At 46.5% G+C, this 19,113-nt stretch overlaps 1 protein-coding gene and 1 long non-coding RNA gene across 5 annotated transcripts in view; one reads left to right on the plus strand and one right to left on the minus strand.

Annotated features, from left to right (window-relative positions):
- Window positions 1-7,234, plus strand: part of LOC147096846 (uncharacterized) — a 34,128-nt gene extending 26,894 nt beyond the window's left edge. Inside the window, exon 2 of the long non-coding RNA XR_015074564.1 lies at window positions 7,038-7,234. This is a non-coding gene — a long non-coding RNA (uncharacterized LOC147096846). The remainder of the gene's footprint in view (window positions 1-7,037) is intronic.
- Window positions 1-19,113, minus strand: part of LOC147096847 (uncharacterized) — an 82,615-nt gene that overhangs the window by 9,166 nt on the left and 54,336 nt on the right. For 3 of the 4 annotated variants that reach the window (XM_085973528.1, XM_085973526.1, XM_085973525.1), the window contains exons 21-26: window positions 16,546-16,640; window positions 15,353-15,404; window positions 14,225-14,383; window positions 6,986-7,097; window positions 4,409-4,509; window positions 3,854-3,908 (exon numbers count right to left, since the gene is read on the minus strand). In XM_085973528.1, coding sequence (XP_085829654.1) covers window positions 3,854-3,908; window positions 4,409-4,509; window positions 6,986-7,097; window positions 14,225-14,383; window positions 15,353-15,404; window positions 16,546-16,640 — 574 coding nt within the window. The remainder of the gene's footprint in view (window positions 1-3,853; window positions 3,909-4,408; window positions 4,510-6,985; window positions 7,098-14,224; window positions 14,384-15,352; window positions 15,405-16,545; window positions 16,641-19,113) is intronic. The other variant, XM_085973527.1, reaches the window with a different exon arrangement.

Below are 19,113 nucleotides of genomic sequence, written 5' to 3' on the forward strand. Positions count from 1 at the left end.
TTTTGAATGAGGCACGACATTACTTGAAGAGCAGGGAGTCCACCTGGTGTCATGACTAACGTTCCTCCCTCAACCAACAACGCCAAGTACAGGAAACTCTCTCTTAACCGGCACCTAAATATCCGGAAATCTCTCTTAACCGGCAACATTCAGGAGTAGGTTCAGGTAAGTTTTACTATATATTAGTGGCCGTGTAACCGGGGTTCCTGGATCTGTGGCCGTGTAACCGGAGTTCCTGCACCTGTGGCCGCGCAACAGGGACTCCTGGATCTGTGGGCGTGTAACCGGAGTTCCTGCACCTGTGGCCGTGTAACCGGGGCTCTTGCACCTGTGGCCGTGTAACCGGGGCTCCTGCACCTGTGGCCGTGTAACCGGGGCTCTTGCACCTGTGGCCGTGTAACCAGGGCTCCTGCACCTGTGGCCGTGCAACAGGGACTCCTGCACCTGTGGCCGTGTACGGGGCTCCTGCACCTGTGGCCGTGTAACCGGGACTCCTGCACCTGTGGCCGTGCAACAGGGACTCCTGGATCTGTGGCCGTGTAACCGGGACTCCTGCACCTGTGGCCGTGTAACCGGGACTCCTGCACCGGTGGCCGTGCAACAGGGACTCCTGGATCTGTGGCCGTGTAACCGGGACTCCTGCACCTGTGGCCGTGTATGGGGCTCTTGTACCTTGGTAAGTATACCTCTCTGTAATCCGGACCTTTTGATCAACCGGCACCACGCCGGTCCCGGATAAAGAAAGAGTTTCCTGTACAACAGCTCATTGATAAGGTGCTGTACACAGTTCATTCTTTACAGCAGACTAAGTCCAGTCCCATTTAAGTTGCATGGGTAGCAAGAATATGGTAAAGAAGTGGCACTTTTATTTCACCAGCGCACCAGACAGCAAGCGTGCCATTTTCCTGCCGTCGTCTGCATTTTTTTCCCCACAGGTTTAGTGAACTACCACCAGATTCACTGTAACCAAGTTGACAACGATAAAAACTCAGGTAATATTACACAGTATTTACAGCACAGAAACAGGCCATTTGGCCCAACTGGTCCAACGCTGGTGTTTCTGCTCCACACCAGCCTCCTCCCACCCTTTTCATCTCACCCCATCAGCATATCCTTCTATTCCTTTCTCTATCATGTGTTTATCTAGCTTCCCCTTAAATGCATCGATGCTATTCGCCTCAAACCACTCCCTGTGGTAGCGAGATCCACATTCTCACCACTCTCTGGGTAAAGAAGTTTCTCCTGAATTCCTTATTGGATTTATTAGTGACTATATTGTACTTATGGCCCCTAGTTCTGGTCTCCCCTTCAAGTGGAGACATCTTTTCTACATCTACCCTCTACCCTATCAAACCATTCCATAATATTAGACCTCAGGCCACTCCTCTACCCTATCTAAAGAGAAGAGCCCAGCCATTCATTCTTTTCTGATGGCTGTAACTCTGTACTGGCATCATCCTAGTAAATTGTTTTTGCACCTTCTCCAGTGCCTCTATATTATAATAGAGACCAGAACTGTTCATAGTACTCAGTGTGCACTCCCTCAATCTCCTACCCCCACCCTCATTTACGTGCGAAGGGAGTGGGGGATGCACAAAGCTAGAGTTGGAGGAATGCAGAGATCTGAGGGTTGTAGGGGTGGAGGAGGTGAGAGAGAGAGAGATAGGGAGGGGTAAAGCAATGGAGGGATTTGTAAATGTAGAAGCACCTAGTAACTAACCACACCCATACTTCACCATCATAACACACAAACTACTTTCCATTTTTATAGCGTCAGCCATGCTCAGTTGGTAGCACCCTCGCCTCTGTCAGTAGGTTGTTGGTTCAAGTCCCACCCAAGAGATTTGAGCAAAAAAAAATCTAGGCTGACACTCCAGTGCAGTACGGAGGGAGCGCTGCACTGTCGGAGGTGCCGTCTTTCGGATGAGACGTTAAACCTAAGCCCCGTCTGCTCTCTCAGGTGGACGTAAAAGAACCCTTGGCACTATTTCAAAGAAGAGCAGGAGAGTTATCCCCGGTGTCCAATATTTATCCAATCAACATCACTAAAAACAGATGATCTGGTCATCATCACATTGCTGTTTGTGGGAGCTTGCTGTGCGTAAATTGGCTACCGCGTTTCCTACATTACAACAGTGACTACACTTCAAAAAAAGTACTTAATTGGCTGTAAAGTGCTTTGGGATGTTCTGAAGTTGTGAAAGGCACTATAGAAATGCAAGTCTTTATTCCTTTTTAGTGATAGTAATGTAATAAAATGTCCCAAAGCTAAAAATGGACATCGAGCAATGGTGAGAAAAGAACTAGGAGCGGATCTCCCACCACTCAGTGCCCATCCTCTACTTTGGGACATTTTGCTGCATTAACAGCGCTATAACAATATAAGATGTTTTTGTGCATAATGGCTCAATCTGCCATCACCTCAAATTTAAAATACTCATCCTTGTGTTCAAATCCTTCCCATTCTCTAATGTCCTCCAGCCCTACAACCCTTGAACTCTGCGTTCCTCCAATTCTGGCTTCCTGCACATCCCCGATTTCCATCGCCTCACCATTGGTGGCCGGGCCTTCAGCTGCCTAGGCCCCAAGCTCTGGAATTCCCTCCCTAAGCCTCTCCGCTTCTCTCCTTTAAGACACTCCTTAAAACTTAACTTTGTCCAAGAGTTTGATCATGTCTCGATATGGCTTGGTGTCAAAACTCTGTCCGATAACATGCCTGTGAAGCCCCTTGGGACGTTTTACTACGTTAAAGGCGCTATATAGATGCAGGTTGTCATTACGATGTTACAATACGAGTGGAGGTAGTTGCTATTACCCTGCTGATCCAGAGCAATAATGACCTCCAGGTGCCACTGCTGGTGAACTCGGAGGCAGTTCACAACTCCTAACATCATTTAATGACCTCCTCTCCACTCAAGCAATAAAGTGGATATTATCCATCGTCCAGTGTGCCAAGTACAGGAAACTTTTTTTAATCCGGCACGGACGGGACCGACGTGGTGCCGGTTCATCAAAAATTCCGGATAACCGAACGCTATAGTAAAAGATAGGGAGAGCTGAGAGCTCCGTATAAAGCAACAAACCCTGTTGCTTAGCAACAGCTTCAGAACAATGGCCACAAGTTGCAAGTGTCTCTGTAGCTTAGCAACAGCTGCAGCCACACCCTTGCACAGCAACAAATGGAGTAATAAAAGTAATAAAAGTTACCTGAACCTACTCCTGAATTTTGCCAGTTAACCGACATTTCCGGTTATTTAGGTGCCGGTTAATGGAAAGTTTCCTGTAGATGACAGACTAATGACCCTGCAACCTCAGACCAGTTATTCAGTTAGAATCATGGAATAGTACAGCACAGAAGGAGACCATTGGGTCCATCGTGTCTGCGCTGGCTCTGCCGAAGAGCAATCCAGTGAAGACTGCAGACTGGCCAGTTCCATTCTGAAGTGGGTTACCAGCTGGCTGCACAACCTCCTTTTAAAGATGATTCAACGTCCTCGTTACCTTACATCGTGAACAGAACTGGCTCATCCTACTCCTACAATGTAGGCGAGGCCGAGAATAATTTAAAAAAGAGTCTGCAAGCACCTCGAGAGTTTCCAGGCAGAGGTTTCTGGAGGTGGGGATACCTGCATCTTTTTGAGATTTAGTTGTGATGGTCCGGGGGGGGGGGGGGGGCAGGGTAAGAGAAGTGATGCATCTCACAACAGATGGAATAAAATCACATCTTTCTCATTTCAGACCATTAATTATCTCTCTCTCTGATAACAGTTGGTTCCCGAACATCAGTATTGGCGAGATCACAAATAGCTGCACAGTTCTGTTACACGTCACTAAAGTGTGAGCGAAATCTTACCAGCAATTGGCACCAGTGCGGAGTCTTCATTGTTCCCCTTTACAGCAGGCGATAGCTGAAAACACAAAGTATAAGTTAACGTATTTTAAATTGAATACATCAAATTTGACAATTCTTTGTTCATTTTTACAGTTAATCTTCCCCTCTCTTCCCCCTCCCCCAACCATTCCATATCCACACCACTCTGCTCTATGGGGGCAGCACTGACTCCATATCCACACCACTCTGCTCACGGTCAGAGGGCAGCACTGACCCCATATCCACACCACTCTGCTCTATGGGGGCAGCACTGACCCCATATCCACACCACTCTGCTCACGGTCAGAGGGCAGCACTGACCCCATATCCACACCACTCTGCTCTATGGGGGCAGCACTGACCCCATATCCACACCACTCTGCTCTATGGGGGCAGCACTGACTCCATATCCACACCACTCTGCTCGGTTAGAGGGCAGCACAGACTCGGTCCATACTGAGGGGGAAATATTTTGCTGGACCCCATTAAATGAGTCTGTAGATCGATTGAAAAGCAAGTAAAACACTTCATACTTACGCCCTGCTCTGTAGAAACAGGTGGTCCATTTTGATCATAGTCCTCACTATTCTTCTCACAAACAGCAGCAGCACTTTTCTGATTTTTAAGTTTCTTCTCTGCTGTATAATGTACATAAAATTCACATTTAATCTGCAAACATGGAGGCAAGAGGCATTGTAATACTAAGTATTGAAAGGTCCTAGGCACGCCTCTTGATCCATACAAACTTGGCTGATCTCCACCTCGGTGTTGCTGGGAAGTTGAAATACAGTCAACCAGGGTCTCTACTTTTAAATTACTAACCAGTGACTTCTTCTGGAATGAAGACAGACACATTGAGAGTGGGGGCGGGACGGGGAAGAGAGAGAGAGACATAAATAGGATTGAGCTCAGCTGTGATACTCTTCACAGTTTTGAGATGTCTGTTGACACCGTGTCTGGAAGAATAACTCGAGGCAAGGTGCTGGAGCCTATGATGTCTGTGCAACAGTACCCCAGCAAAGTGATTAAAAGGAGGGGGAAATGGGTGGAAACAGAGGTACTCAATTACAAGAGCTGTCAGCTGTATCCAACACCCTGCAACAATCCATACAGGATATGGAATACCAGAGGCAAAGTTTCGTACCCAGGTTTTAGAACTCTGTCCTTGTTCAAAAACAGATTGAAGCGTAATTTGTTGAACCAGGTTTGCTGAGTCTTGCATTAGTTGCAGGAAGTGTTAAAGATTTCCTGCCAACCAGTACACCAAATTTTCCAGCCTTTGTGCTACCAGTAAACGCCACAGTGGAATTTGAGATTACTAGTCATTGCTGTGGTTGATTACACAGAAACAGGCCTTCAGCCTAACTGGTCCGTGCCGGTATTTATGCTCCACACGAGCCTCCTCCCACCTTACGTCATCCAACCCCATCAACATATCCTTCTATTCCTTTCTCCCTCATGTGTTTATCGAGCTTCCCCTTAAATGCATCGACACTATTCGCCTCAACCACTCCCTGTGGTAGCGAGTTCCACATTCTCACCACTCTGAGTAAAATAAGTTTCTTCTGATTTATTAGAGACCATCTTATCTTTATGGCTCCTAGTTTGGCACTTCCCGTGTGGAAACATCTTCTCATCTACCCTACTGAACTCCTACATAATTTTAAAAGACCGCCATCAGTAAATGGCCTCCTTATTCCTCCTACCAAAATGCACCACCTCACACTTGTCTATATCGTAAGTCAGTGGTTTTACAGGATCAGGAACATTATACCATGTAAAGTATATGCCTTAACATTACAAAGCTTAATTGCTGTTAATTAAACACTGGGTAAATTTATATAGATGCAAGAGACTGATGAGATCTTAGCTTTGGCATTTTGACTTCCTGGACAGATCATTTGCATTTTGTTTGCTGACGACACCAAGGCAGGTGGCACAGTAAGTAGTGTAGCTGGGAGCAGAAAGTTGCAAAGGGACATTGATAAACCAGAAAGTTTAACACTTTCCTTCCCAAAGCACCAACCACAATGCTGAAGAATTAGTTAACGATGTGCATTACAAAAGTAATACATGAAGTGCTTTGGGCTGTTTGAGACACGTGGTAAGGTGCTACAAAATGGAAATCTGGGTTATTAGGAAAGCAAGTGGTATGTTAGCTTTTGTTACAAAGTGATTAGAGTATAAGAGTAAAGAAGTCTTGCTACAATTATACAGGGCATTGGTGAGGTCACACCTTGGAGTACTGTGTACAGTTCTGGTCTCCTTACCTAAGGAAAGGCATACTTGCCTTAGAGGGAGTGCAGCGAGGGTTCACTAGACTGGTTCCTGGGATGAGGGGATTGCCCTATGAGGAGAGATTGAGTAGACCAGGCCTATATTCCCTAGAGTTTAGAAGAATGAGAGGTGATCTAATTGCAACATAAAATTCTTAAGGGGCTTGACAGGGTTAATGCTGGGAAAATGTTGCCCCTAGCTGGGGAATCTAGAACACGGGGTCACAGTCTCAGGCCATTTAGGACTGAGATGAGGAGAAATTTCTTCACTCAGAGGGTGGTGAATCTTTGGAATTCTCTACCCCAGAGGGCTGTGGAGGCTCAGTCGTTGAGTATATTCAAGACAGAGATCGACAGATTTTTGGGAACGAAGGGAATTAAGGGATATGGGGATAGTGCAGGAAGGTGGAGTTGAGGTAGAAGATCGGCCATGATCTTATTGAATGGCGGAACAGGCTCAAGGGGCCGAATGGCTGACTCCAGCTCCTATTTCTTATGTCAAAGCCTTAGAGAGGATGCTCCTTTCTCGTACAGATGCTGACAGGCTTGCTGGATATTTCCAGCATTTTCTGATTTAGATTGAAAGGTTTTATTTTATTTTCTAAGGCAAATCTTTCTTGCATGAACCGCAAGGGCTGCTTCAGGCAACTACAAATACTGTAGCGAGGTAATGAAAAATGGCGCATCACAGTGCCACATGCACAGCTTGACTGAACTAATGATTAACATACAAACAAAAAGAAAAGGCTAGTCAAACTCATCTGACTTTCAACCACCTCAAAGAAATCACTAAAATTAGCATTTACAGTAGTGCAAAGGCAGAAAAGAGGAGCCTCACCAGAGAGGACGGAGATTATTTTTAACAATGCCTTGTGTTTTTTCACCAGCAGCTTTTTCTCCACGCAGAGGTTTTGGCCTTGTTGACACAAATTCTGGATTTCACTAATGGCCTGTGGGGACAGAAACAATGAAATAATGAAACGCTCTCTGCATGGAGCAATGTTACACATCACCGAGAGCAGCAACTGGCCAGAGGTTACGTGACCACTTAAAGAATTAAAAAAGTTACAAAACATTGTGATCAACACCCTTTTGCTGGGATTTGGCATCATTTTATTATTTCTGTTCAAATAATAAATACTGATATACAGAAAATGGCTTGTGCAGGTTGCCAAACTCAACACAGACAGCGTGTGCTGAATTAGCGCATTGTAGATTCTGAAGCACTCCAGCTTGATGACCATCTGCACAAATTCAGGTTGTTTGCACCTTCAAGCTAATCACCGAGCTGGTACCAATGTTCCCTTTAAGCTGCGCGGCGCTCTGCGCTCACTGGCTTTTAAATAGGAAAAACCACGCATGCGCGGTATTTTGAATGGGCTGCGCACCCAAAAAAGAGTTAAAGGGAAAATTGGCTGGTATCCCTGATAAAGTTATCAGCAATTATCTGTCATACAAAAATGTTAAACAATTGATGTTTTCTTCCTCTTCCCACACCCCACCCCCCTTAAATTCATTTGAATCAAATCACAATTCCTTTGATTTCTAAATTGCTTTGTCTTGGTAGGACTCCCATTTCAATTTGTTCTGGAATAGCTTTAAGCTGGTGTCATTGCACACAGACATTTGACTTGCTTCAATCAACAGGCTTCTGGGGGGAAATATTCAGTTGGTTTGCGCCTCCCGTTGGCGCTAATGGGGCGCAAAGCAACTAGCGCCCGGGCGCGGCGATGTTTGCGCCGCTCACGAAATTAACTAGACATTTTGCGGCGGCGCTAAACACTACCGCCACGATCTCCTGCGCCGGTAGATCATGACGTCAGTTGAGTGCGCAACGCCCCGGACTGGATATTGAGTGGCGCCCCCTGCCTTACCGGTTGAGGGGAGCGTTTTGCAGTCGGGAAGGGACTGGGGGAGCGCTATTTAAAGGCGAGCGCTTCCTGCCTTTTTTTGCTGGTGACATTTTTGCACCACGCATTCTGAGAGAGAGAGAAAGACTTCTGGAGAGATTCAACGCTGTGTGAAGGAGTTTTGGGTACTGAGCAGCACTTTGCAGGTTCATTTTGATTTGCCCTTCCTTGTACTGATTTAGAAGAGACTGTGGGGGCTGCACTCTGGGTCTTTCCCTGGGTCTCTCCATTGTTCTTTCCAGCAGATTTGATGTACAGATCTCTCCAGGCTGAGATTCAAGGCTGCAATGAGCAGGATGTGGATGGAGAGCAAGATCGACCCTCCCCTTTAAGAACTGGCCGGCGCCAGTGTGTCTGTGTTCCATTGCTGACTGACATCACATGAGCTTCGCCAGCGTGCTGAGGTAGCGCCTCGCTCCTCAACCTTTGCGCCTTAAGACGGTTGTGAAGCGCCTGATTTAGCGCTCTAATCATCTCCAGGGGCGATAAAAGCCAAGTTTGCAGTCAGAGGCGATAATTAGCGGCAGGCACTAAACTTTGCGCACGGCCGATAATGGCGCCCCAAACGGAGCGATACTGAATTCCCCCCCGCTAATGTTTCATAATTGGGGGAAAAAGTAATTTGAAACAGTGGAGAGAATTAAATTTTAAAACTAAAAACTAAACAAGAAAGCAATCCTAATTCAAAGCAGATTTGCAATATGTACTTTTATCATTTTCTTATGGACATACACACACATCATACTGTACAATTCTGTTCTGTTGGCACTCGGTTACAATTTCTTCAGAAACACTTCTAAATTTACTCCAGCAGAAAGAATCCTTATATGTTACAAATAAAACTTGGGAGGGCTGTATTTCAAGCCAGGGGTCTCAGGTTTCAGCTGGGGATAGAGTCAACCACTGGACATTTCCACTTGAACTTCAGATTTGTACCCTACGACCCATTACTGCCATACGTCATTGGCTAAGTATCTTTTCTGTGTGTACAGCAGTGTCATTCTCTCCCTCTCTTGCTTGGCCAGTAGATACCATTACAGGAAACTTTGTGCTATCCGGCACCGACGGGACCGAGCTGTTGCCGTCCCATCAAAACTGCCGGACAAACCAGCGCTAATGTTGAAACATACGGAGATTTTGAGCTCCGTATCTGGCAACAAACCCTGTTGCAACAGCTTCTAAACAGTCGGCCGTACCTGGCAAGCGTCTCTGTAGCTTAGCAACAGCTTCAGCGAGACCTGGCAGAGCCTGACTGGTGAAAAAAAAAACAAAAAGAAAAAAAACCTAACGAAACGGCTCGAGCATTCCGGACAGTTAACCTCCGGATAAACCAAAGTTTCCTGTACAATGTTGGTCATACTCTTGTTTCAAAAAAAAACCTAACAGACAATGCTGAAAACAAAATTCAGCAAATGTCACTGGAGACAGTTAGTTCCACTCCATAAAACACACTCATTTACCACGTAAACAAAATGGAAACCAGCAGATGTAAAGCCAGCAGTGTAAAAATTGTTATTTAGGAGTCAGTTTACATTTACAATATTGCAGAGCCTAAATTTTTTTTTAATGGATTGAGTAGTGCACAGATTCCATGAGGCAACAATTAACCAGACTAAGTATTTCCAGAAGGAGGGAGGAGGCGGCGGCTGGGGAGGAATGGATAAACTATATGCTGCACAGGATCAAGCAATCTGCACTGGTGAGGTTTGTACAGGAAGAACAATCTCTTAGGCGAGGTACTGAACGGTTGCTCGCCCCTCATGGCATTGTACTCTACCACTCTGGACTGACTGGATTGCTCTACATAGAGCCGGCGTGGACTCGATGGGCCGAATGGCCGCCTTCTATGCTGTTGACTATGGGCTGGATTTTGTCAGTGTGGGCGGGCTGGGGCGTGTCAGTGTGGGCGGGCTGGGGCGTGTCAGTGGGGGCGGGCTGGGGCGTGTCAGTGTGGGCGGGCTGGGGCGTGTCAGTGTGGGCGGGCTGGGGCGTGTCAGTGTGGGCGGGCTGGGGCGTGTCAGTGGGGGCGGGCTGGGGCGTGTCAGTGTGGGCGGGCTGGGGCGTGTCAGTGTGGGCGGGCTGGGGCGTGTCAGTGGGGGCGGGCTGGGGCGTGTCAGTGTGGGCGGGCTGGGGCGTGTCAGTGTGGGCGGGCTGGGGCGTGTCAGTGTGGGCGGGCTGGGGCGTGTCAGTGTGGGCGGGCTGGGGCATGTCAGGTGGAAATCATGTCAGGACCACGACTCCTAAGTGAAGTGTTGAAAAAGTGGGATTTTCCCCTAATTAGGCAACTGATTTCCTGCGTGTGGGAATCCCCGGCCCAATGAGTCTTTTCATACAGAAAGTCGCCTCTGATGACGTCATCAGTGCTGTTAGATTTAAGGCCTGCAAGCAGCCTTGCTTCTTCTGGAGACTGCAAAGGCTCTGCAATTTATATGAAGGAGTTGAATTGTGGAAAATGTCAACGATCAAGCAAAAGTGTGCTCCTCGATTTGATGAGCCCTCCCTCCAAGCTCTGGTGTACAGAGCCAGCTGTAATAAGGAGGTGCCGTTCCCTTCCTCAGGGAGAAAAAAACCACCCCAGCAGACAAAAGCTGCGAGGCTGCAAGTGGCCCAGGAGGTCAACTCCATTTCGCTGAGCTGCAGAAGCTGGCTGCAATGCAGGAAGAGGTTTCATGACCTTCTCCGCACAGGAAAAGTGAGTATGACTTTCCCATCACCCTCAATCTGATCCCCAGCGCCTCTCCTCACCAGCACTCTGCTTTGCCAACCTCTTCCTCCACATGCCACTTACATCCCTGCACCCTTACCCATTCCCTCCCTCTCTATGGTCACATTCACTTATCTATTCGACCATGCAGCCCTCACACTCCCTATCACTGTGATGCCATGACAACAACTTACAACACACAAGGAGGGCCCTTTGTCTCCTTCTAAGCATCTATGCTATGGATTTTCTACACTCACTCCTTCATTCTCACTCAAACTCCACTTGTGTCCCTCATTGCAGGAAAAGAGAGCCCACAATAAGAGGTAAAGAGCCATGACAGGAGGAGGGCCACCCTCAGTAGCCCAGCTCACCCCCTGGGAGGAGACGGCCCTGAAAATCGCCGGGATCGAGGAGGGTACCAAAGTGGGGGACGGGCACACAGGCGCATCACAGCAAGCTGGTGACAGAATAGTTTGGAATCTCTCTCATTGACATTGCATGAGTCACTGATAATGATTCTGATGCTCTAACAGATTGACTTATGATCATCTGCACTATTCAAGGTGCATGTAACCTTGGCCTCACATCTCTAACTCTTTCTTTTACTTCCCCACAGGACCATCAAAAGCCCCCGTCCCCACTATCCAGGAGGAACAGCCTGAGCTTCCAGACTCCTCAGAGGAAGCTGCAACCTCTGAGGGCGCAGCGTCAGCAGAATTCAGCGCACCCAGCACCAGCACAGACACTCACACCTCGGTGGGACCTTCGCGAGATAGAGTAGTGTTGGCACCTGGTGTATCACAGTTCACAAATGAGCATCAGCAGGTGGTGGAGGCAGGGACAGCAGTGGAGAGTCCTCGTCGGAGGGCGCAGGACTCTGCCAGCTCGGCTCTGCTGCATGTCGACCCTGTGCCTCCGGGTCCATCCAGAAGGAGAGCGGTGCTGGAACTCCAGGAACAGGTGCAGGAGTCTCTGGCAGGTTTTGTCTCCAGGGTCGCTGCGAGTGTGGAGTGAATGGAGGAGTCCATCGCGAACATGAGCAGAGCCTTTGTGGAGGCATCACCGCGGAAAGGATGGTAACCTACGTGGAAAGGATGGCTACCTCCATGGTAAGGCTGGCTACCGTGATAGAGAGGATGGCTACGGTAGAGGAGAGGATGGCTACGTCCATGGAGGAGCTTAGTCGCTAGGGTATTGAAAACATGGTCATTGTTCAGAATAGAATGACATCTCTTGAAGAGCGATGGTCAGCTATTGAGCAAACAAACTAGACCTTCATGCAAGTCCTCTGGAGTAGGACTTCCAGTGCAGAAATGGGTCCTCGTGGCCCCCCTGCAGTGCAGCAAGGTGTTGTCAAGCCACTTGCTAGCTCTGAAGTGGGGCTGACCCATGAGTGGGATGTTGGCAGCAGACAACAAGTGGGGGCTCCTCCAAGCATTCACACGACCATGCCCCACCAGAGTCCTCACCCAACTGAGATGGGCGTCTCAGCCCCTGCACAGCCACAGGAGCAGCAGACTGCCCGCACAGGTTCGCCACCCCAGAGGACGCCTGCCAAAGGCGCCGAGACAGGAGCAGCAAGAGACCTCCACATCTACTGAAGCCACAGGGGAAGCACCACGTAGCACGCGTAAGAGGAAGATAAAGCACAAGTAGTCACAAGGCTAGTCACTTGGGTGCTGTGTTGTTTTGTTTTTGGAACAGCCATCATTGTGATTGTATTATAAAGTGTTTTGATGGCAAACTGTTGAAGTTGTGGCCTGTCATTTCGCAAATGGGACTTTCACATTGAGGATTGTCAGAATGGTGGTCAGAGTGATAGGATTCCGCAGGTTCTTGTCCATTGTCGATGCTCTGGTAAGAAGGAGCGAGACTAAAGTGTTTGATTGTGCAGGCTAAGCAAATCTGGCCAGGATGAGTGCGTCCCTTGCATCCCGGGCAGCAACGTTGTAGCGTGCTGGCGCCTTCTGGCCTGTGCATCTTCAGGTGGATGAGCAGCAGCTTGGCGCTCCTGTTGCTCATGGTTCTGCTGCTGCCGCGGCTGGTCTGCGTCTGAATCTGATGTCCAGGAGGAAAGGAATTAAATGGTCGCCATGCTTCTGGTATATGCCTCAGTTGAGGAAGCGCTCAGTCAAGGTGGGGAGAGGGGTTTCCCAGGAGGTCACACTGGAGGTGGGAGTCAGGCTCCAAACTTCCACAACACTGAGTATGTCTGCTAACAGTTCCCCCAGACCTGAAACAACAAAGTTCTGCCACCTGCAAATGATCATTGGTGAAAACTCCTTTGTAATGGTGGAGCTGCAGCTGTGAGTAAGCAATCCACTTGTGAGGCCGCCAGGATTACCTGGCGTGTTCCAGAGGAGGCGTGTAGGATGGGGGGGAATGTCTGAAAATCGGAAAGGCCTCTCAAAATGGGATAATAGAGGCAATTAAATGGTTGTTAAGGGCCTATACCGCCTCTTGGAGGCGGGATGGAAAGGGGGTCAGAAAACACGCATTTGGGAAAATTGCTCAGAGGCGGGATCGGGCCCGCCTGCCATTTTGGCGATTTTAACAACTCACACACCTCCAATCCCGCCTCCTCGGGCCTGGCAAAATCGAACCCTATGACTCAGCAATCCCAGCAAAGATTGGAGAGGAGGAAAAAAAGGACAGATGGTCAGAAAATAAGAAATATTGGCTTTTAAGTACTGTATACATCAAGGGCGGTGGTGGAGGAATGACAATCAGCTTCAGTATTTCTGGACTATGGAAGAGCAAAAAAAACAAAACTACATACAGTATAATCCAGGGTTCATACTCCTCAGAGTGATCTAGCAACTCCTGCTGGAAGTACCAGGGTAGATATCTGAGGACGACCAGATTTGGAGCAGCTTTAACGAAGATCTCTCCCTCTCTCACCCCACCTCCAAGTCAAGTAGCCTGTTGATATCCATGCTTGCACATGAAAAATTGCTGTGCTGGAGGGTAGACAGCCCCTGTGAAAGCACACTAGTATCAACCATCATCTTCAGAAGCAGTAACGGCAGAAAATGTACAAGTTGTACAACCATGGTACATATTGTACAACAATAAATACTCCAGGAGACATGATGGTTGTTGGGCTTAGGGAAGAAGGGGAAAGACTAGGGTGGGGACTGCTTGTGATCAGTAGTAGGTCACAGTTGAACAGTGGAAACTGATGGATACAGATTCTGGTGTTTTGCTCCATTACCTTTGGGGATCAGGGACTATTTCTGCAGAACCTTCCTTCAGGAGATTAAATAGGTGGGGCAGAGTCTGTGATACGGCACATTGCATATGAGCTGTGCAAGGAGTGAGCTTGATGGGCCGAATGGCTTTTCTAATTCCAGAATTTCTTATGTTAATTTAGGAGAGTAGAACGTATCCTTGAAGGTAAGTGTTCTGAAGATTTTTAGCAAATAAAAGAAACAAAACACTGGGGAATTTTTTTTTAACAAACCTCATCAAGGATGGCACGCTTAGAAACCCGCTCATCTTCAAACAGCAGTTCCCTCAACTCGTTGAAACGTTTCTGCATCAGTTTGCGCCACTCTCGTTCTCTTATGGTATGCAACACTGGATTCTTTCTAGTCCTCCTCAGCTCGGATGCACTGTAGTTCTTTAAAATAAAAAAAAGATTATTTGTTGCATAGACATGCAAGCCTATGGCTGTAGGAGTTGGCTGCCATTGCTTCGAAAAGTGGTAAATGGAAAGAGTAAACATTTTCTGGTATGGAAGACCACAGAAATTTACTATCAATAACTGGGAGAACGTGAAACAAGAGCACTGACAAGAATATAGAGTGAAGTACTGGTTTAAGCCCTGGGCCCAATAGGTCCTATAAATCATCTAGGATCTGCGCTGCTTTCCAAATGAAGGGATTATGGTACAATTGGGCAAGCTTTTTGGTGCAGTGGGCTATGGGATTATAGCACTATTTAAAGAGCTATAAGCCAGGCTGATGAGACTAGACTAATTGGCAACAAGAGCACAAACTTATCAGGTACAGGGCAAAGTCAGGGGGCTATAATTTATCAGACAAGACCAACCCAAAAAAGGAGGATTTTTTTTTTAAATATAGAAGAATTAGCTATCAGACCCAATATGGTGTGGTTGGACTCCAAGATCGTAAAGATGTTTACATAGGTTAACGGGTGCCCCGATAGATGCATTTGATGTTATGGTTAAGAAGAAAATAGCAACAGATAATTTGCACCCAGCAGCGAGACAATAATGAGGGTCCAAACTTACAAAAAGAATGAAATGGCTGGTTGGAAAAAACTCTTTTACACAGAGCGTGGTTAGAATGAGGAATTTTCTGCAATAAACCATTGCAAAAAATAACATTCAAGGGTACGGGGAGCAGGCAGGACAGTGGGATTAGACGATCTGGAGATAAACAACAGCAGAGACTTGATGGGCCATGTGGCCTGTTTTAATGCTCTAACATTCTATGATTCTATAGTTCTGCTTCTAAAGCCGCATTTTATAAAATTATTAACAGAAGGCTTATCCTATCAGAATACACAGGTCGCACATGAATGAATGCAAGACAGGATTAAATTAATGCTGCACATCAGGGCTTACCTTTCTCTTAAGTGAAAACTTGCGAGATTGAGAATAATTGTGAAAATGCCACCTAAAAAAAATAAGGAGTCAATTATTACAAGAGGCAGGAGACAACAGGTGGAAATCAGGTTTTACAAAAGTTAATACGCTTGTTGCAGCAGTAAGCCATAAAGGCCAGAGATCCCAGAAGGTTCGAAGTCCAGTTCTCGGTATGTGCAGTTAGCTAGTTCAACTCAACAGTTTGCCTCAGCACACCTGGGTTGGGGGCAAGAAAAAAAAAAATACTGCCCCGGATTGCTATCCCTTGACCCCTGCTGTAACTTACACCCATGTGAATGGCATACGAGGACAGGATTCGGCCAGTGGTACTTGCTGTGGATGAACAGACCACTTGCAAGCCATATCTGGGCTCGTACCTGCAGAATGGCAATTTGGGCATGATAATGGAAAGCCACCATCTGTGGAACCAAAGCGTAACAAGAATCAGCACCTTCAGTAGATGAGAAAAGAGGAACCTATTAAGCCGAGTGATCCGACCGACGCCTGTGTTCTCATTCCTGGTCATGCCATTGTAGGGAGAAGCAAAGTAGAGATTATGCATCTTCTACACGGAGGGGAAAAAAAAATCACCAAAAGTTGTCAATGGGGTGCTCGTCCACATCTCCTCATGGTCGACTGCAGAAACTGGGAGCAGATTACCTACCCCAGACGCAAGAGCTGCGCGGCCCAGAGAGATCAGAAGGAAAGTTGCAGTAGGGGAGAAGTTTATATTCGACGTTGGTGGTATGATTTAATACTTTACAGAAACTATAAAGCACAATTGAGACAACCAGCAGTGGTAAAATAGCACTGTGCCAGCTTCACGAAATGCCAGCGGCTGCTAATTGCAAGTTTTAAGTAGCTTTTTCCAAAACTAGCAAAGTCAGGCAACAAATAAGCATTTTAATAACGTTTAAGGGAGGGCAAGACAGCGATGCTGCACTACAGTGTGGCAAAATATGGTTGTGCACCCTTCATTCCCTTTAGTAACTTCCCACCTCAGCCACTGTGGCGAGGCGATCAGCAGCGAATGGGTGCCTGCCCACTGGCACAGGCGAGAAATAGTGAAGGGACGGTCACTGTGGCTCTGGGCAGGAAATGCAGAAACTTGATTACAAAACATTCTTTAGAATGCAAAATGACGACAATTGTTGAAGTAATCCGTTACTGACCTGGGAGGTGCACATAATTTCTCAGTTGATGAAGTTCCATCGTCTACTTCGCCATCTTCCATCTCAACATCGACATATTCGCTCTCTGAGTGAGTCTGTACGGGTTAGGATGAACACAAGAAAAGGTCAAGGGTGAGAAAAGGCCACTTGACTCATCGGGGTCATTGCACTAATAATCCAATTCACCCATCTAACGGCATTCAGAACTCCCCAGATTGTTCCAGTTAAACACTCAGGAGTAAAGACATTAGTTTCCAAGATCCATTTTGAATTTCCTTTTTACCAATTGAAATTTGTGTTCTCGTGTCTCACTGGTCCGACACGTTGAATTAATATTCCCGATGCAGCTTACCTATAGCAGGCGGCCCAAGCTTACATGGGCTACCTGGGTGGGCACAATCAGCGTTCCTGTTAGTTTGCATATATCTCAAGCTGTTGATACCAATAGATCGGTGTTCTGATTTAGGATTGATTCACCAGATTAGGCAACAAAGCTTAAAAAAAGCCCTTTTCAAAGCTCCAAGAACACAAACTTTCATAGAAGTTTACGACACAGGAGGCCATTCGGCCCATCGTGTCTGTGCCGGCCGAAAAAGAGCTCTCCAGCCTAATCCCACTTTCCAGCTCTTGGTCCGGAGCCCTGTAGGTTACGACACTTCAGGTGCACATCCAAGTACTTTTTAAATGTGATGAGGGTTTCTGCCTCTCCCACCCTTTCAGGCAGTGAGTTCCCGACCCCCACCACTGCATGAAAGACTGGTTGAGGCAGAAACCTTCATATCGCATTTAAAAAGTACTCGGTGGTGCAGAGGAAAAACTAGTAAATAAGAAACAGAAGTGCAAATTGGATGGGATTACCAAGCGATGTCGAGTTTAAGTTTCTCTAATTATGTCTGAAAGCTCCATAACGTTCGCACTTAAAAGAATTTTTAATAAAAAGTAAAACTCTGCTTTCTGTTTTCTAAAGTCGCTGAACAACGGCTTACAGTGAGCAGGTGGCTAACGGCCCGAGAACGAGAAGGCAGGGAGATTGGAGAGTTTCCAGTCAAAGCTTTTCTAAGGACTGGAATGTCCCAATCGATGGACCGAGTGCAGCATCTCCGCAGCTGGCACATCATGAGAAGCACACTCTGTTACAATTCGAGCGCAAATAGAAATTAAACATCCTTCTGGTCCTGTCCGAGCTGGAAAGTGTTCAAAACAGTTGCCAGGAGAAATGGTATAGAATCCTGTTCGATGCAACGGATCACCTTTGACAAGGAGTTTCCCGCCGTATTGAGAATTGCCCCTCTGTAATAACTATATTGCCTAGGATTTATTTAGATCAGGACAGCAAAAATTTTCCACACGTTAGTGCATAAAATCAGGAGAATATTTACACAATATTGACAGGAAGGAGCTGTACCGATGGGACAGGCGCCACCTGAACCGGGATGGGACCGGTGTCCTAGCGGAAAGGGTAAATAGGGAGGTGGCAAAGGCTTGAAACTAGTAAGATGGGGGGGGGGGACCTACAACAATTGAAACCAGCCTAAATATAAACAACAGGAAATGAGAGCATAGGAGAGTAAAGGGAGGATATTGATGGCCAGGGATTAAATGGAGTTATAGAACAGGAGTGTAAAAAGATGGTTAAAAAGCAAGTGAAAGGAACTGTTATTAAAAATGAGTTAAACTGTCTGTACGGTAATGCACAGTGTCCGTAATAAAACAGGGGAGCTGGAGGCAATCGTGCGTTGCGAGGAACCAGACATAGTAGGGATTACTGAGACACAGCTACAGAAAAATCAGGACTGGGAATTAAACATTGCAGGGTATAACATATTTAGAAAAGATAGAGAGGGGAAAAAGGGGTGGAGTAGCTGTGCTGATTAGGGATAACATAATGGCAGTAGAAAAAAGTGACGGTCATCAGCAAGACAGAAATAGAATCCATGTGGATAGAGATTAAAGATAATAAAGGATCAATCACACTAATAGAGGTAGTCTACAGGCCACCTAAAAGTGGGAGGTGGAGGAAGAAATATGCAAACAAATTAGGAAAATTAGTAAAAAACATAGAATAATCATCATGGGGGATTTCAACTACCCCGATATTAATTGGACAGAAGAGGTAGGTAAGGGAATGGAGTTCCTACAATGTGTACAGGACTCCTTTCTAACCCAATATGTAAAAAGCCCAACAAGGGAGGATTCACTATTGGATCTAGTAATGGGGAATGAACCAGAGCAGATAAGAGAAGTAAAAGTAGGGGAACATCTAGGCAATAGTGACCATAATATAATATAATATGTTTTAAAATAATAGTTGAGAAGGACATAAGTATGATGAAGACCAGGGTAATAGATTAGAGAAAAGCTGATTTTGAGGGGCTGAGAATAGAATTTGGGAAAATAAAATTGACAACAATATTGGCAAACAATGACACAGAACAGCAATGGGAAACATTTAAGACAGTGTTCAACAGAGTCCAGGAAAAATGTATTCTGCTAAAAAACAAGAACAAGCTAAACACTAATGAGATACCATGGATGAATAAAGCCATAAGGGAAAAATTGAAGGTAAAG

The sequence above is a fragment of the Somniosus microcephalus genome, chromosome 34 (assembly GCF_052327205.1).
Source record: "Somniosus microcephalus isolate GS21.2 chromosome 34, FLI_Smic_1.0, whole genome shotgun sequence".
In the NCBI taxonomy this organism is placed as follows: Eukaryota; Metazoa; Chordata; class Chondrichthyes; order Squaliformes; family Somniosidae; genus Somniosus; species Somniosus microcephalus.